We start from the raw sequence: 14,973 nt of genomic DNA, 5'->3' as shown, positions 1-14,973 counted from the left end.
AGAAAATATGCTTCCGTTGAAGTTGACTTCAAACATAAAAGTAGCGCCACCCAGAGTCGTTACTAATCCTCGCTGTTTCCTCTCTTAATTTAAATCTCTGGAAAATCCCAACATTTCCACCTCGCCCCTCTCTCTCCCTCGCTCGCTCGCTTTGTATTCTTCTTCTCCAGAAGCTGCTGTGAGAGCAAACCAGAATCTAGGGTTTTTACATCGGCGATGGCTTCCAATCCCAAGGATCCGAAGCAAAGCGGAGGTTTCTTCGCCTCCATGGCTTCCACTTTGACCAATCTCGGTAGCTCCATGACCAAATCCGTCAACGGGTATAAGTCAAAATCCCTCTTTGATTTCATCTTTCGAGCTGATTTGATTCGTTTGGAGTTTTTGGGCACGGGGATTTGGATTTTTGTTGTTGTTGAATTATGCTTTCTTGGTGTCAATTTTTAGCTCTGTTAGTGTTAGCGGTTACTATGAGCTTCCAATCTGATCCAGTTAGTTACTAATTTGGGATTTCTATTGATTTGTTTTAGAGTTTTTGATCAAATTGGGTGTCTAGTTTGTTGGATTTGGGCTGTACTTGGTGCTTAATTACTTGTAGTTCTGCCTAGTTTTGAATCTCATGTCTGCCAAATCGAGGTTTTCTGTTATGTGGTTGCTCCGTGCGGTTCTGATTCAATAGATTAGTAATTTATACTCAGTTTACTAAATTCAAAATGCATGCTCAGAAACTAGTTTTCGATGTGTGTTGATAAACTAGTTTTTGTATGTATTGAAGATTCAGATTGTGACAATCCCTGGTGTTTCAATGTGCAGCATAATGGGTTATGAGGGGCTGGAGGTTATCAATCCAGACGGAAGCCATGAAGATCTTGAAGACGAAGCAAGGAAAGGAAGATGGAAGCAGGAGGTACACTATTTGTTATGGAAATACCAGTTTCTCTATATGATAGTAGACATAAGGTTAATGTCTTGGGTTTGTTCTAATATAGGTGTTAGGGGTGCAATGAATATGTTACATTTGCATTTTGAGCACGATGGTCTGCCCTCATAGCTCGTCTTGCATGACCTTTGAAGCAGCGTTATTACAGAGGGCCATACTGTGTACAAAAATAATCACATAGGTGATTTAGTACACCTCTAAAATCATGCATCATGACATTTCTAGTTTTCCTTTGGAGAAGGTGGAGTATCTTCTTTATTAGGTGACTCAGAGGAAAGTTCTCAGAAGAAATGAAATACCCAAAACTAATGATAGATCACATATGCATCAAGCAGAAATATAATTATTTTAGGGAAGTGTTATTGGCACTCCAAAAATCTCATTCTACACTCCTCACAAGTGTGTTTTTCTTTCCTAAGTATAGAATGAGATTTTTGGAGTGCTAATAACAATTCCCTTATTTTAATACTAAAGGAATTTTAGTATTGTTTATCTCATGACGAGGACAGAGCATGATCACAGATATTAGTTAGCCTATCACCATTAGATTGTGTTTGTTTTGGCTAGATAGAATTAAAGGACACAACCTTCGCTAAACCTGGAAAGTATTTCAAAAAATTTGTCAATGTATCTACCAGCAGGCTGCCCTCATCTGGGCTTATCACCATTTTTTTACTTAGCCTGTTTCATATTAATTTTTTTCCTTCATCATCAAAACCATTTTGCTGTATTCTCTCTTTGGAAATCACCTTTTATGGCCTTGAAAAGTTTCCAGCTTAGTCTTTCCAAGTTTAGTAATTCAATCAGAGCAACAATAAAGCACATAAGATGTCAGTTTCTTGTATGGCAGCTTCTATGTGTCCCATAGATTACTTGTATAGTAAGATCGTACGGGTGGTGAAAAAACCTATAAAATAATTCTTTCAAATGCTTTCATGCATACTCATTATAGAAGCTCTTCCCATTTTTTCTTTTTTTCAGGATCGGGATAGTTACTGGAAGATAATGCAGAAATATATTGGCTCTGACGTCACCTCACTGGTGACCCTTCCAGTACTTATTTTTGAGCCGATGACTATGCTACAGAAAATGGCAGAGGTTTGTGTTATCTGTAATTAAATGGTACTAGAAAATCTTGGTTCAATCCAATACTGTTCTGCCCAGAAAATCTCACAGTTTTCCAATCATGTCACAGCTTATGGAATACTCCCATCTGTTAGATCTTGCAGATGAATGTGAGGATCCATACATGAGATCGGTATATGTTGGTATGTATTCTCTCTCTCCGTGTGTGTGTGTGTAGACATAGATGTTTTCCACTCTCCTCTCTCTCCTCTGCTGTTTGGGCATGCACTGTTTGGTGACTAAGTTACGATTGCTGTTTGCAGCATCATTTTTCATATCTGTCTACTTTGCCTATCAACGAACCTGGAAGCCATTCAATCCAATACTTGGTGAGACTTATGAAATGGTTAATCATGGGGGCGTTACATTTTTATCAGAACAGGTGTGTTCTAAGCACCAAAACTATCAATTCTATGTTTACTTGAGATTTACGATGCTTAGGCATGGAAATAAAAGAGTGTATTTTGTAAATGAATCTCATATTGTTTGGTTTGTACTTGAAGGCTTACTGTGATCATATAATTGTTGCTGCAATTTGTATTTTATTAAACTTATATTCTTCGTTTATTCCTTCCAGGTCAGTCATCACCCTCCTATGAGTGCTGCTCATGCTGAGAATGAGCACTTTATTTATGACATAACTTCAAAGGTGAAAACCAAGTTTTTGGGGAACTCAGTTGATATCTATCCAGTCGGAAGGTAACCCTATATGATCTTTCTCTGTGGAGCTGAAATTGCATAGTGAGCATATATTTAGTAATAACTTATGCAACCTTTAAATGTTTTTCAATGCAGGACGCATTTGACCCTCAAAAGAGATGGTGTAGAATTTGAATTGGCACCCCCTCCAACAAAAGTTAACAACTTAATTTTTGGACGAACATGGATCGATTCACCAGGAGATATGGTTCTGACCAATTTGACCACGGGGGACAAAGTTGTGCTGTATTTTCAACCATGCGGTTGGTTTGGGTATGACATCTTTCTATTGTAGTGCTCATCACTTGTAACATTGTTTGCATCATATGAAAGCTTATTTGGTAACATCTTGCGAGAGGGTATTTTGGCCGTACAGTCAAAGTTCCAGGTCAAAGGATAACCTTATAGCCTTCTATTAAAAAGACGTTATTCTAAAATTGCGAGTCTACCTTGATATTGTCATGTTAGTTACCTACTCCAAATGCGAACAGTTATATATAACTATTTTCTTTAAACACCATGTATAACTTCGTTCTTCCCTTGGTCGTGATTGTGTTATTCAAATTCATGCACCATACGATTACTTATAGAGCATGACTGGTAAGTCAAACTATTCACATGATGCGATGATCAGAAACAAAAATCTGCTAACGCCACGATTTTAGACAAAACTGAGTGGCAGGGGAAAATTCCAAGGATTGAGGACCAAACTGATCTGAAAAAGACACGTAACTAAGCCCAGTCTTTTGGGATGAAGACTTGGTTTGGGTTCAAGGATTTTAATTATTAGTTATCAACTAGTGCATGCTCTATGTTGGTTTCACACTTCTATCTGAAGGAAATTTTTGGTTTCAGATCTGGTCGCTATGAAGTAGATGGATATGTTTATAGTTCTGCCGAGGAACCTAAAATATTGATGACTGGAAAATGGAACGAGTCAATGAGTTATCAACCCTGCGACGCAGAAGGGGAACCACTTCCTGGCACTGAACTGAAAGAGGTTTAGTTTCTTACCAGCTACACATTGCAGCTTGTTGAATCTTATTTAGGAAAACCTAGAGTGAGCTTCTGTACTGTGCTTGTAAAGTGGAATTGCATGCACCGACTCCTAAAGGAATTGAAAGCTATATTTATCCTTTATATATCTGGTGTCCAGTTGATGTATGAAGTTGTAGAAACGAATAAATCTTTACAGTTCATAGGTGCTCCTAATGGTTTTGATTGCCATTTTAGAGAAGATTCGTTAGCTATTTATAAAATTTTGGTTCGTTTCCGATAGGACAAAAGAAACGCTAGGAAATTATTCTATTTTTTCAGTACAGGAAGCTGTGCCAGTAAGCTCATAGGAAATTATTGTATTTTTCTATTACAGGTTTGGAGAGTTGCTGATGTTCCACAGAATGACAGTTTCCAGTACACACATTTTGCACACAAAATAAACAGCTTTGAAAGTGCCCCTAAGAAGTTGTTGGCATCAGATTCTCGCTTGCGTCCTGATAGATACGCACTGGAGCAGGGTGACCTATCCAAAGCCGGTTTTGAGAAGAGCAGGTCTCGATCTATCTTTAATTCTCTCTCTCTCTCTCTCTCTCTCTCTCTCTCTCTCTCTCTCACACACACACACACTCACACACACACTTACAAAATACAGTACTGAAGGGATTACGGATATCCACAGCAAGCTTGATGCTTGTTTTGACTGTACAATTTTACATCGATTTAGTAACACAAACCCGAATGAGGAAACTGACATCTTAAATACATCTACCTGCTCTTTGACCAGTCTGGAGGAGAGGCAGAGAGCTGAGAAGAAAAATCGACTGGAAAAAGGACAGGAGTTTACTCCAAGGTGGTTTGACAAAACAGATGAAGTCTTCAAGACAACATGGGATGACATGGACGTGTACCGTTACAATGGGAAGTACACCGAACACCGGGCTGCAATAGACAACTCAGACAGCGTCGAAGCGTTTGACATCAAATCAATAGAGTTCAACCCCTGGCAATACGAGGATTTGGCTGCTGCTTAAGGTGTATCGTGTGATTGTTTTTGCCTGTATAATATTTTTTTTTTCTTCTTATTTGTTGTTCTTACCTCTGCTCGCTCCCCTTCGGAGTTAGTATCGTGACGATGGAACCATAAGACTCACAGGCTTTTCCGACTATGATATTGCTGTGTTGTGGTGTATCTCTCGCGATTGTTTATTTATGAATAGAAGTTAACAAATTGAAGCCTGACTTCTTGTCTGCCTGAATTTCTTGAAATCGAGTAGCATTGTCTGGTGGGAGCATTTTAGCTCACCACCTTAACCGTGGGTACGTGTGTATGACTATATGAAGATCCTTGGCTGCCGCATGGGAGGTGTTTTGCCTTTTCGCAAGTCAGTTTCCTGACGATAGTTATAAGACGGGAGAGAAAGGATTCTTGCCGGATCCTCTTTGGGAGGATTCCGGCGTCTTTCAATCACATCCATTTGTCGTGCATCGTGCAGTTAGTTTTTATTAAATACTATTTATATTCAATTTTAAATAAAAAAATTTACAATAATTTCTGACCACATGATGTACGATGAACATGATCCAACGAGGATCCTCCTGCTAAGACGAGAAATGATTTCTGTACACATTTTTTCTTCTTGTACACATGGATGGATAGGCTTTTCCGGCTATGACACGTGTAAGAGAGCGAGCTGCTTCCAAAGTTCATGGCGATGGAGCCGCTTGCTCAGAGAAAGATTAGGGTTTTGTCTTTTTGAGATGTCTGATGTTTATCTTTCAGTTTCTTTCTCCTTCGTTCTCTCTCAAACGACCTTTTCAGACTTTTGCTTTCATCACTTGGTCCTCCCTTATCCACTCTCTCTCTGTCTCTGTCTCTCTCTCTCTCACCACAAAAAATTAGGCCTCCCTTTATCCCCTTAACTTATCGTTCTTTGCCTAAATTTGTGAGCTTGGACCTTCTATTGCAAAATATAATGTGGATTCGGGGTTTAATTAGGCTCGCCTGGAAGTGTTTTTAAATGTTTAAAACATTTTTGATGAAAATATTTTTAAACTCAATCCTAGGGATGACAACGGTTCGGTTTGGAGACGGAAATACTATATCTATCCCTATAACTGCAAAAATTAACCATAACCATAACCACAAATTAACCATCAGGTATTATCCATAACCATACTCACCGGGTAACGAATTCTCCATTGGTTAACGATTATATCCATCTTCATCAATACAAAAAATATATTCGTCCAATTGACGCATGATAATTTAGGAAATATATTAATTTCATCACTATATAATTGATGATAAAATGATTTAGTGAATAGATCTTGTAAAGCATAAAAATTAAAGCTAAACATTGATAATGTTGGCTAATCTTTGATATCTCATATAAGTACCATTGAATTATCATATATTTTGATTCATATATAAAATTTCGAACTTTCCCACAAAATGAAACTCACACAATGCAATTTTTATATTTTCAAGGTAATGGATTTGGTGAATAATGAATATATATATATACACACACACACACACTATTTAATACTTTAATATTATATAATTATATTATATGGTTTGGATTCGGAGATGGATATGAATTGGAGACCTCTATAACCATATCCAAAACCATAACAGAATAATATTCACGGTTTTTCTGCATACCCAAAATATACCCAAATTTTCATATTTAAATCCAATCCATTTGGACGGTTAACTGCGGTTATCGGATCTAACGGTTAGAATTGCCATCCTTACTCAATCCACAACCTAAACGTGAAATCAGAAACAAAAGCACAATTTAATTAATAAAAAAAAACGAAGATACGCTTCTTGAATATAATCAGAACAATACTAACATTGACAATAAGAGTTTAGCTCATGACTCAGTGCATCATGTACTTGTTGAACTAATAAACTTGTTTTCAATAAAACTTTTATTAAGCAAGTTATAAACTTTTTTTTTTTTTTTATAATTTTAAAAAACGACTAATTTGACTTTCTAAATTGAATTATTACCCATTTTCTTCCTTTTTTTTTGGTAAATGCAGTTTCATCCATTTTCTTCTTTTTTTTTTTTTTTACGATTGATTTTTCAGTGTGACTGATAGTAGTACACTAAGTGTTACGATATAAATAATAGGATATGTATGTTAAAAAGTTAATAATTTAAAAAATAAAATTTCTCACTACTTATATAAAAATACGTAATGTACTATATGTGTTTCTTTTATACACATGATTGGTTGGTCAGACTAAAAACGTGGAAGTCGGAGGAAGAACCTGAGCAAGTGCAGCAAACGTCGCCCCCCACGCACGTACAGTAAAAGTATCCGTACAGGTACAGTAAATTTTAAATTATTTGCAAGTACAAATTTACCGCAAAGAGAGATGATTTTATGTGAACGAGATAAGATTTTAAACCAGGAACCCGGAGACAGTTACACGTGTCGAAGACGCAAGTGATGTGGCTCAAACGTAGGAACTGGTCCAAAGAGGTTTTGCTTTACGTAGCCGGTAAAAAACCCCACCAGTTACCGGTTGGCTCCGAATTATGGGGACGAGGTTCAAAACCTTATTGGGGGTTTAAGAAACAAGAGAAAAGAGTTGGGAGGTTTTTGTGGGGGGTTTTTGGTGATCCGACACAGACAGACCCATTTTCGTAGGTGAGAACATTTGTGTTTTTAGACACCGATTTTTGTGTCTTTTTATGAAGAAACAAGTATAATTCTCTTTTTTGGTGCAGAGATTTTTGAATTGGATGGGTGCTTTTCTTCATGAAAATGAAAACCCAGATCAGATTTTTGAATTTATTTATGTAAAGTTGATTTTTTTTTTGTTTAATTTTGTTTGCTCTGATGTGTTTTTGTGTGTTTGTACATTTGAATTTCTTGGAATTTTTGTCTGCCTAAATCTGATCCCCCTGTCCTTTTCCTGTTAAAATATATGAATTCTAGAAAGTGTGTGTGTCTTTCTCTCTCTCAAATATAAATATGATTTTCGAGATTAAGCGTAGCCAAGTTGGATAGATAAGGAGAATTCGGATTAGATAAGAATATTGCTCAAATAAAAATATATAAGTATAATTTTGTGATCTGCCATTTTACATTCTGTCAAGAGTTTAATATTTTGGTTTCATGCTGTGTTATTAAAATATTACATCAATATATATATATATATATATATATTTTTTTTTTTTAAATTGTTGGTTGAATAAAGAAAGGTGTGATCATTTTTGTTGGTTTTGCAGAAACTGAGGGTTCCATTTCCATATCAGGCTCAAGTTATTATATATTGTAATCTGCAATGGGTTGAATTGGAGGTTTTCCAACTACCCCTTTTACCTGTAAGCCTTCTTTTACCCTTTCAAGTTTCAACTGTCACCCTTCTTGTCTGCATTGATGCATTTTGCATTAATTTTTCCTTTATTTTATTTTATTTTTATACAAATGATATGAATTTGGGTCCTAATTCCTACACTTACTTATTTTTCTCCTTATTCTGAAGATCTGGAAGTAATAAATAAAATGTTTGGTCAAGAATTAAAACTGCATTGAATCCTTAAAATGCTAAAAAAAATAAATAATTAACTTCCCAGAGTAAACGAGAGGGAAGCAGGAATACTTCATTTGCTTGCACAGAATTTTTGGAATTTATTTTGACTATGATCTGTTGTTGTTCCGTGCTTTACTTGGTTGAATTGGTCCCGAAATTAGTCTTCTGTTTGTTTCAGAGCTCAATTTGGCTTTAAAATGTCGGGTTTCGCAGCAATTGGGACAACCACTTAGGAGCATATAAGAACTTATCCACATTATATCAGTGTTGTTAAAAAATAGTATGACTTGTTTGATATATTTCTGTCTTGGTGTTGTTAATCAATTTCCTCTCAAGCTTGGTGCGTATCTATTTCGATTATTTGGCACAAGTTCTGTTCTTGTTTCATCAGGATAATCCTGCAATCCACTGCCCAGCTTCACACCATACGTTTATGATGTGTCCTATCTATGGAACATGACAGAAACGTTAACCTATATTCCGAACGTTAATTGCTGATGAACTTCTGTGGTCTTTTTTTTTTTCCTTCACATGCATTTGATGCAGGACTTTCCTGGCTGCTAATTTGCTAATTCTTTTGTCTCCAGTTTCTGTGTGTATCATCATTGAATGCAGATGTGAATATCAGGTCATTACTCTTATCATATGTTTTTTATCTTATTGCAGTGGCAGATGTTACTTTTAGCGGATGACTCTTTGTACTTGCGATGAATGACTGAGATATGGTATTGCAGCGGAGGTTGGAATATGGCTTCAATGGCTACCGGGTGCCTGAGGTTCCTCGAGCTTCTAGATCAGCTAGGGTAAATAAAGGCTCCCATGACCCATCTTATAGTCGTCTATTGACAATTTTTTTCATGTGTATAAGGAGTCCTGATTGCATTTGTCATTATTATGTTTATTTTAGGGGAGGGGACCTATCAGGAGTAAATTTGAGGCCAATCAGATTCATGCGTTTGAGAGTTTGGCTAGTGTAGCTGGTAAACTATTGCAGGAGAGCAAAGAGCCTCTGCCAACTAATGATTATTGTGGAAAGGATCCGCATTTCAAATTTGACGTTATTACTAAAAGCGAACAACAGGATAAAGGAAACTTGTTGAAGGAAGAACCTTGTGAGTTGGGAAGCTGTGATGAGGAAACCTTGTTATACGTGCACGGGTTGCAAGAGCGCCGAGAAAGCTATACATTGAATGGGGTTTCACATTCTCAGGAAAATTTTAGTTATGAGATCAACACGGTGTCAAAAAGTTTAGATTCAGAGGGGATCAATATTGGTAGGGGATTGGGTGCAGTTGATAGCAGAATTTTTAGTGGAAGCTATTTTAACAAAGTAGTCAATGACTCTCCCTTATCCGGAGAGACCATTGTAGATCTACTTAAGAGGAAGCGAGCGACTGAACCATCACAGGATACCAGTATAAAGGAAGAAAGAATCGAGTTTCTAGGCAGTTCAGAGGATGTAATGGAAGTAGAAGAAAGGCCTCATGAGCTGGTCAGTTCTGGACATGATGTGAAGACTCTGTTTTCAAGGGAGTGCAAAAATCGAGGACCTTTTCTCCGCCACCGTTCTAATATTAGAGAAGTTAATACAGATGATGATGAAAACACCATGACAAAGGAATATGAACACCCACCAGACAACGGTGATAGGACAATAATGAATCTGGCTGCATCCGGGCATGGTAATCGGCTTTACAATGCACTGTTGTTTTTAATGTAAAGTAGGTTTTGGGTTCTGTGGTAGCAATTCATGATCATATCAGTGTTCTTGTCTTACAATGGAAACTCTTTTTCTTGTGTACTTTTATTGTAATCACCACACCTTTCTGGATTTTATGTTATTTATGATAAGTAATAGCTCTGATACCTAATTGATGGTTTCAGATGGGAAAATAAGGCAAGTTAACCGCAGTTGGAGAACTTGCTACGCACATCAAAGGTCACAAAAGATTTATCCTTTCAAAAAGAGAAAGCTCTTTAATTGGAGTCCACTCAATACATCTGATAGAGGGTGTAACTGTGAAGACATATTCAACTCCCCCGACAAGATAGTAAATGGCGACAACTGCTGCGCAGGTTCAACGATTTGTCTGCTTTCCATTTTCAACATATGTGTAGATAGTGATATACTCTGCGTTTACGTTTAGGGTTTGGATTTTAGGGATGTATTCAAGTTTGGCTGAAAAGTCCTAGTTCTTGAATGCAGCAGTTGGATCATCCTCAACGACGGGTCAGCAAGTGCCTCCCAAGTCTAACAATTGTAATGTTATGAATGTCTGCAGTAAAGCTTTACAACATAATTGTCGTTTTATGTTATGATTGTCTTACACACTTATTTCTTTTGTTAATCAGTGAAGCTTAGTATTAAATCCTTCAAGGTCCCTGAGCTCTTTATTGAAGTTCCTACAACCGCAACTGTTGGTTCATTGAAGGTTTGTGTTATTGCCTTTTCTGATATGTTCATACGTAAACTTTGCGTGCATATTGTTTCTTTAGGCCTAGTTCTATCTTTTGAGGGGATGGCGGTGGTTAAAACTAAAAATACTCTCTGGTTTTTTGAATTTCATATGAAAGATCAGGTTAAATCAAATGTGTTACACCCGAGCGATTGAAGATTACTTCAATTTATGTCATACGATTTTTTGACATTTTTCTGGTTTTCCTTGAGCTGGATAAATTAAGCATGGTTGTCATATATTGATTTGGGTGATTGTAATTTCTTACACCGAGCAAGGTTGGTTGGGTGGAGTGTATAGTTTCAGCCCTGGGTTTATATTTTTTGGGAGCACTAGTGGCTGAAGTAAGGAGGCATTTCGCTTTTTTGGTTGTTCATTGCTGGAACTTAACTACTAGGTTATGATTAAGAATATGCTGAAGGTATGTAAATTCTTTCCTTTTCTGTGTATTTGATGTGGCATCTTAATTGAGTAGAGGAACAAAAATAGATCCATAATTCGTTCTATCATTTTGTCTAGATTTTTTTGGTGATATCTAGTTAGGTAATTTTTCTGCAGAGGACAGTAATGGAGGCAGTAACGTCAATACTCGGAGATGGATTACATGTTGGCATCCTGGTCCAGGGAAAAAAGGTCAGAGATGACAACAAGACTCTACTTCAGACAGGGATTTCTCAGGATGACAAGCGACATAATTTGGGTTTTATATTGGAGCCCAAACGGGCAAAGCTTACGTACCCTCCATTCAGTGAAGATCCATCTTTGGTATCTGGCAGGTCTCAGGAGTTAACCAGGTGACCATATAAAAATGTGTTAAAACTTATGATTTAAATCATCATATTCGTGCCCCACTCTGGGTAGTTCATACTCGGAATTACTTCTTGGTTTTCAAATCTTAGATTTAATATCGTTGCTTATGTTTATGCCAGTATGTTTTATTGACAGGCATTCGACATCTTTGGTGTCAGAACCGGGGACTTCAGATGTCTCGATGAATCCTCCAGTACTCAGTTTGGGTGGTCTCAATGGTAGAGACTTCAAAGTTCCTTCTCTTGCTGGTACTTCGATTGGCAAAACTCCGCCAACATGCCAAGCTCTTGTTGCAGTTCCACCAGTTAGCATGAAGGCATTGGCTGTGGTTCCTTTCCATCGGAAATCTGGGCATCAAGAGTATGTACAGCGCCGAATCAGGAGACCTTTCTCTGTTCCAGAAGTAGAAGCATTGGTTCAGGCTGTTGAGAAACTTGGAACGGGAAGGTTGGTTTGAACTTTTATTATAATTATTTCTTTTGTTATGGCTGAGGAAAATTAGTGGCACGATGCAGATTGTGACAATTTTCTTCGGTTGCAGGTGGCGTGATGTTAAGTTGCGTGCTTTTGAAAGTGAAAAACATCGAACTTACGTGGATTTGAAGGTTTGTGTTTTATCTGATAATTGTTTAGTAGAAGCAAAAAACGGAATGGTTTACAACATTGTTGCCATTTAACAAAATGTGGAAAATGGGAATGGGGCAGGACAAGTGGAAAACACTGGTGCACACAGCAAGGATCTCCCCGCAGCAAAGGAGAGGAGAGCCGGTTCCACAGGAGCTTTTGGACCGGGTCCTTGCCACCCATGCCTACTGGTCTCATCGGCACGCCAAGCAGCAGGTGAAAGTGGCGGTCTGAGCCCGGGGCTTTGTAAAAGAGAACTGGAAGGAGAAGGGTATGTTGTCTATATGTAAAGATTACAGACAGAAAACTTGACATGTAAATGTGACTTGATGTAAAATGCTGCCTTTAACTTGACCCACAAGACACCAAATCTTTTATTTCCCAGTTAAGTAGTGTCTTGTGATTCAATGCACAATTAAATTTTCAAAATTTTGAGGGTTGTTTCTAGCAACATTTGACTTGTCAGGTATACCTTAATCTTGTTGTGTACCTAATACTTTGTTTTCTATCCTCTCTCCCTAAAAGTCAATTTCGTCAAGCCATTTGAAATAATAGTTTTTGAGTTATTCTTACACTTGAATATTCGAGAGATACTCTTTGTAATCAATTTGTCACGCGGCAAGTTTTTATTGGATAGGTAGTTCGGTTTTTTCAACACGTAGTAAATATTGATTGGTTAAGTGACGTCACGAAAAGTCTGAGACTATAAATAGATTGTAAGATTGAAATTACGTGTTCATAACATTAAATAAAACAAATGAAACAGCTGATAAGACAGAAGCGTAATCAACAACAGGATCACAAACACACATTATTAAATACATAACTAAGATCTATAAACAAGAATCCTCAGGGTGTTGTACTATGCACATGGTTCACCATTGGTGAGAGAAAGGAGCATGTGAAGGAATTTCAATTGGTGGATTTCTCATCTGTGTTTTGGGAATTCCATGTGCTTAACTTGGGGTGTGCTATCCACACACCCCATTTTACTTCTCACACACCCCTTGATTTTTGTCTGTTGATCTTCTTCAATTCATCCAATCCGACGGCAGAAAATTAAAAAAGTGTGTGAGAAGTAAAATGGGGTGTGTGGATATTACACCCCGCTTAACTTGAGTTGATCACTTAATTAAGCACTAATTAAAACTAGAATTATTATTTAAATTGAGTAGGTAGAGAGTTATGTGAAGTCAGCTCTTACTACAAGCAAAGTTACATTAATGATGATCCATAATTAATAATTAGAGGATTCGTTTATAAGAAAGTCTTGTGTATTTGGTATGGAAGTTGTGTATAATGCATTGAACTTATAAATTTGATAAAGTATTAGAGTTAATCTTTTGCATCTGAAAATCACGGTTAAATTGTTTGTTTGTGATGAGAAATTTTGTATAACGGTCATTCTGTTACATGGATGTTATTGGTAGTTTGATATGTGTCTACTTCACTTAGTTTTACGGTTTGGTCGTATTTGTTTTCACTTGCACTTAAGAAATTTTAGTTAACAGGAGACATCCCGATATCATAACACGAACCGAAAAGCAAACTCTAACAGAGCTTCTTTCAAACAACATAATTGTCCTATTTTTTCTTCTTATCTTCTAATTTATTTATCTTATGTATTCATCTTTTATTAATTTTTTTATTCATAATATTTCTATTTTTGGTTTTTTTTTTTTTTTGAATCTTATAAATGAAATGACGAATTCGATTTTAATTTATTCCCATCATCTCTTAGTGTAAATATATTAACGTCTAAAAAATGTGATAATGATTAGACACAAATCTAAAAATTTAAACTTATCAAATAATAACAGATACAGGGTGAACAAAAATATTCTAAGTTGAAAACTGGCACCAACACTTCCTTTTTATCCTCTTGCATTTGCCCTTTTGTTTTTAAGTGCAGGATAGAACAAATCGATGAATGATCAACAAAAACAAAAAAGAAGTGCACAGTACACAGACACAAACACACAAACACACATGACCAATCCAAGTGAACGAGTCAACCTCCAATTGGAACAATTTGTTGTGGGAAGCACTTTCTATCACCGTCTTTCGATGAGAATTAAAAACTCATCCTTTTCCTTTGGTGCCACTTTCTGTTTCTGCTTTTTGAAAGATGCCCCATTCTCATTTCTCCTGCTATTTCCACTTACTATTTCTTTCCGACTAGTTATAAAATAAACCGTTTAAGTTAACAGTCTAATAACATACCATAATTATTGTTTAATGAGATAAGATGGTGTCATTAAACGACACGAACATGACAAACACGAGATGATTGCCAAGTTTAATATCATTTGTATGTGCGTAAAGGAAGGTCAAGCTGTATGGGGGTCCTTCACTAGATCCCTTTCACCTTCCCAAGTATTGTGTGGGCGCATGAATGACCTAGTTCTAGGCCTTAACGCGAGAATTTCTCGATAAATAGAGGGGTTTTTTTTTTCTTCTCAAAAGTGAATAAAACGGGAGCGCAACGCACAAAGATAGGTTGGTCATTTTTGGATGTCCTCGTCCAATAATGATTTGTCGTTATTTCTCTTTTGACTGTATTATTAGACTAAAACTCGACATTGTATATTTATTTTATATAATTAATTCACGATTTTATGACTAGAATTTTTCTCCAAAATTGAAAAGAGTAATGAGATAACTCTGTTTTCATATTGACACGTGACCACTAGGAATAAAAACCGTAGTTGAAGTTCACGAGAGATTTTAAATATGCTCCGGACATAGACGTACACAACATGTCATTA

At 36.7% G+C, this 14,973-nt stretch overlaps 2 protein-coding genes across 6 annotated transcripts; both read left to right on the top strand.

Moving 5' to 3' along the window:
• The first annotated feature begins 90 nt into the window (after window positions 1–90).
• Window positions 91–4,999, top strand: LOC137744695 (oxysterol-binding protein-related protein 3A-like). Its single transcript, XM_068484463.1, has 10 exons — window positions 91–320; window positions 811–904; window positions 1,919–2,035; window positions 2,133–2,205; window positions 2,326–2,444; window positions 2,640–2,761; window positions 2,858–3,034; window positions 3,617–3,761; window positions 4,134–4,312; window positions 4,545–4,999. Exons 1-10 carry the CDS (start codon window positions 217–219, stop codon window positions 4,789–4,791), a joined length of 1,377 nt encoding a protein of 458 aa, XP_068340564.1. The 5' UTR covers window positions 91–216; the 3' UTR covers window positions 4,792–4,999.
• Window positions 5,000–7,293: 2,294 nt separating this feature from the next.
• LOC137745051 (telomere repeat-binding protein 5-like) lies at window positions 7,294–12,658 on the top strand. 5 transcript variants are annotated; one of them, XM_068484913.1, is made up of 12 exons: window positions 7,294–7,426; window positions 8,011–8,106; window positions 8,982–9,118; window positions 9,223–9,589; window positions 9,686–9,997; window positions 10,200–10,391; window positions 10,522–10,575; window positions 10,668–10,747; window positions 11,330–11,565; window positions 11,717–12,028; window positions 12,123–12,186; window positions 12,287–12,658. In XM_068484913.1, the coding sequence occupies exons 3-12, from the start codon at window positions 9,038–9,040 to the stop codon at window positions 12,437–12,439; spliced, it is 1,851 nt and encodes a 616-aa protein (XP_068341014.1). In that variant the 5' UTR covers window positions 7,294–7,426; window positions 8,011–8,106; window positions 8,982–9,037; the 3' UTR covers window positions 12,440–12,658. The 5 variants fall into 5 exon arrangements, with proteins under 5 accessions (XP_068341014.1, XP_068341013.1, XP_068341010.1 ...); XM_068484912.1 differs by having other exon boundaries at window positions 9,223–9,997; window positions 10,525–10,575; XM_068484909.1 differs by having other exon boundaries at window positions 9,223–9,997.
• Window positions 12,659–14,973: the final 2,315 nt, after the last annotated feature.

The sequence above is a fragment of the Pyrus communis genome, chromosome 9 (assembly GCF_963583255.1).
Source record: "Pyrus communis chromosome 9, drPyrComm1.1, whole genome shotgun sequence".
Lineage (NCBI taxonomy): Eukaryota > Viridiplantae > Streptophyta > Magnoliopsida > Rosales > Rosaceae > Pyrus > Pyrus communis.
This window is presented reverse-complemented; position numbering and strand designations above follow the sequence as displayed.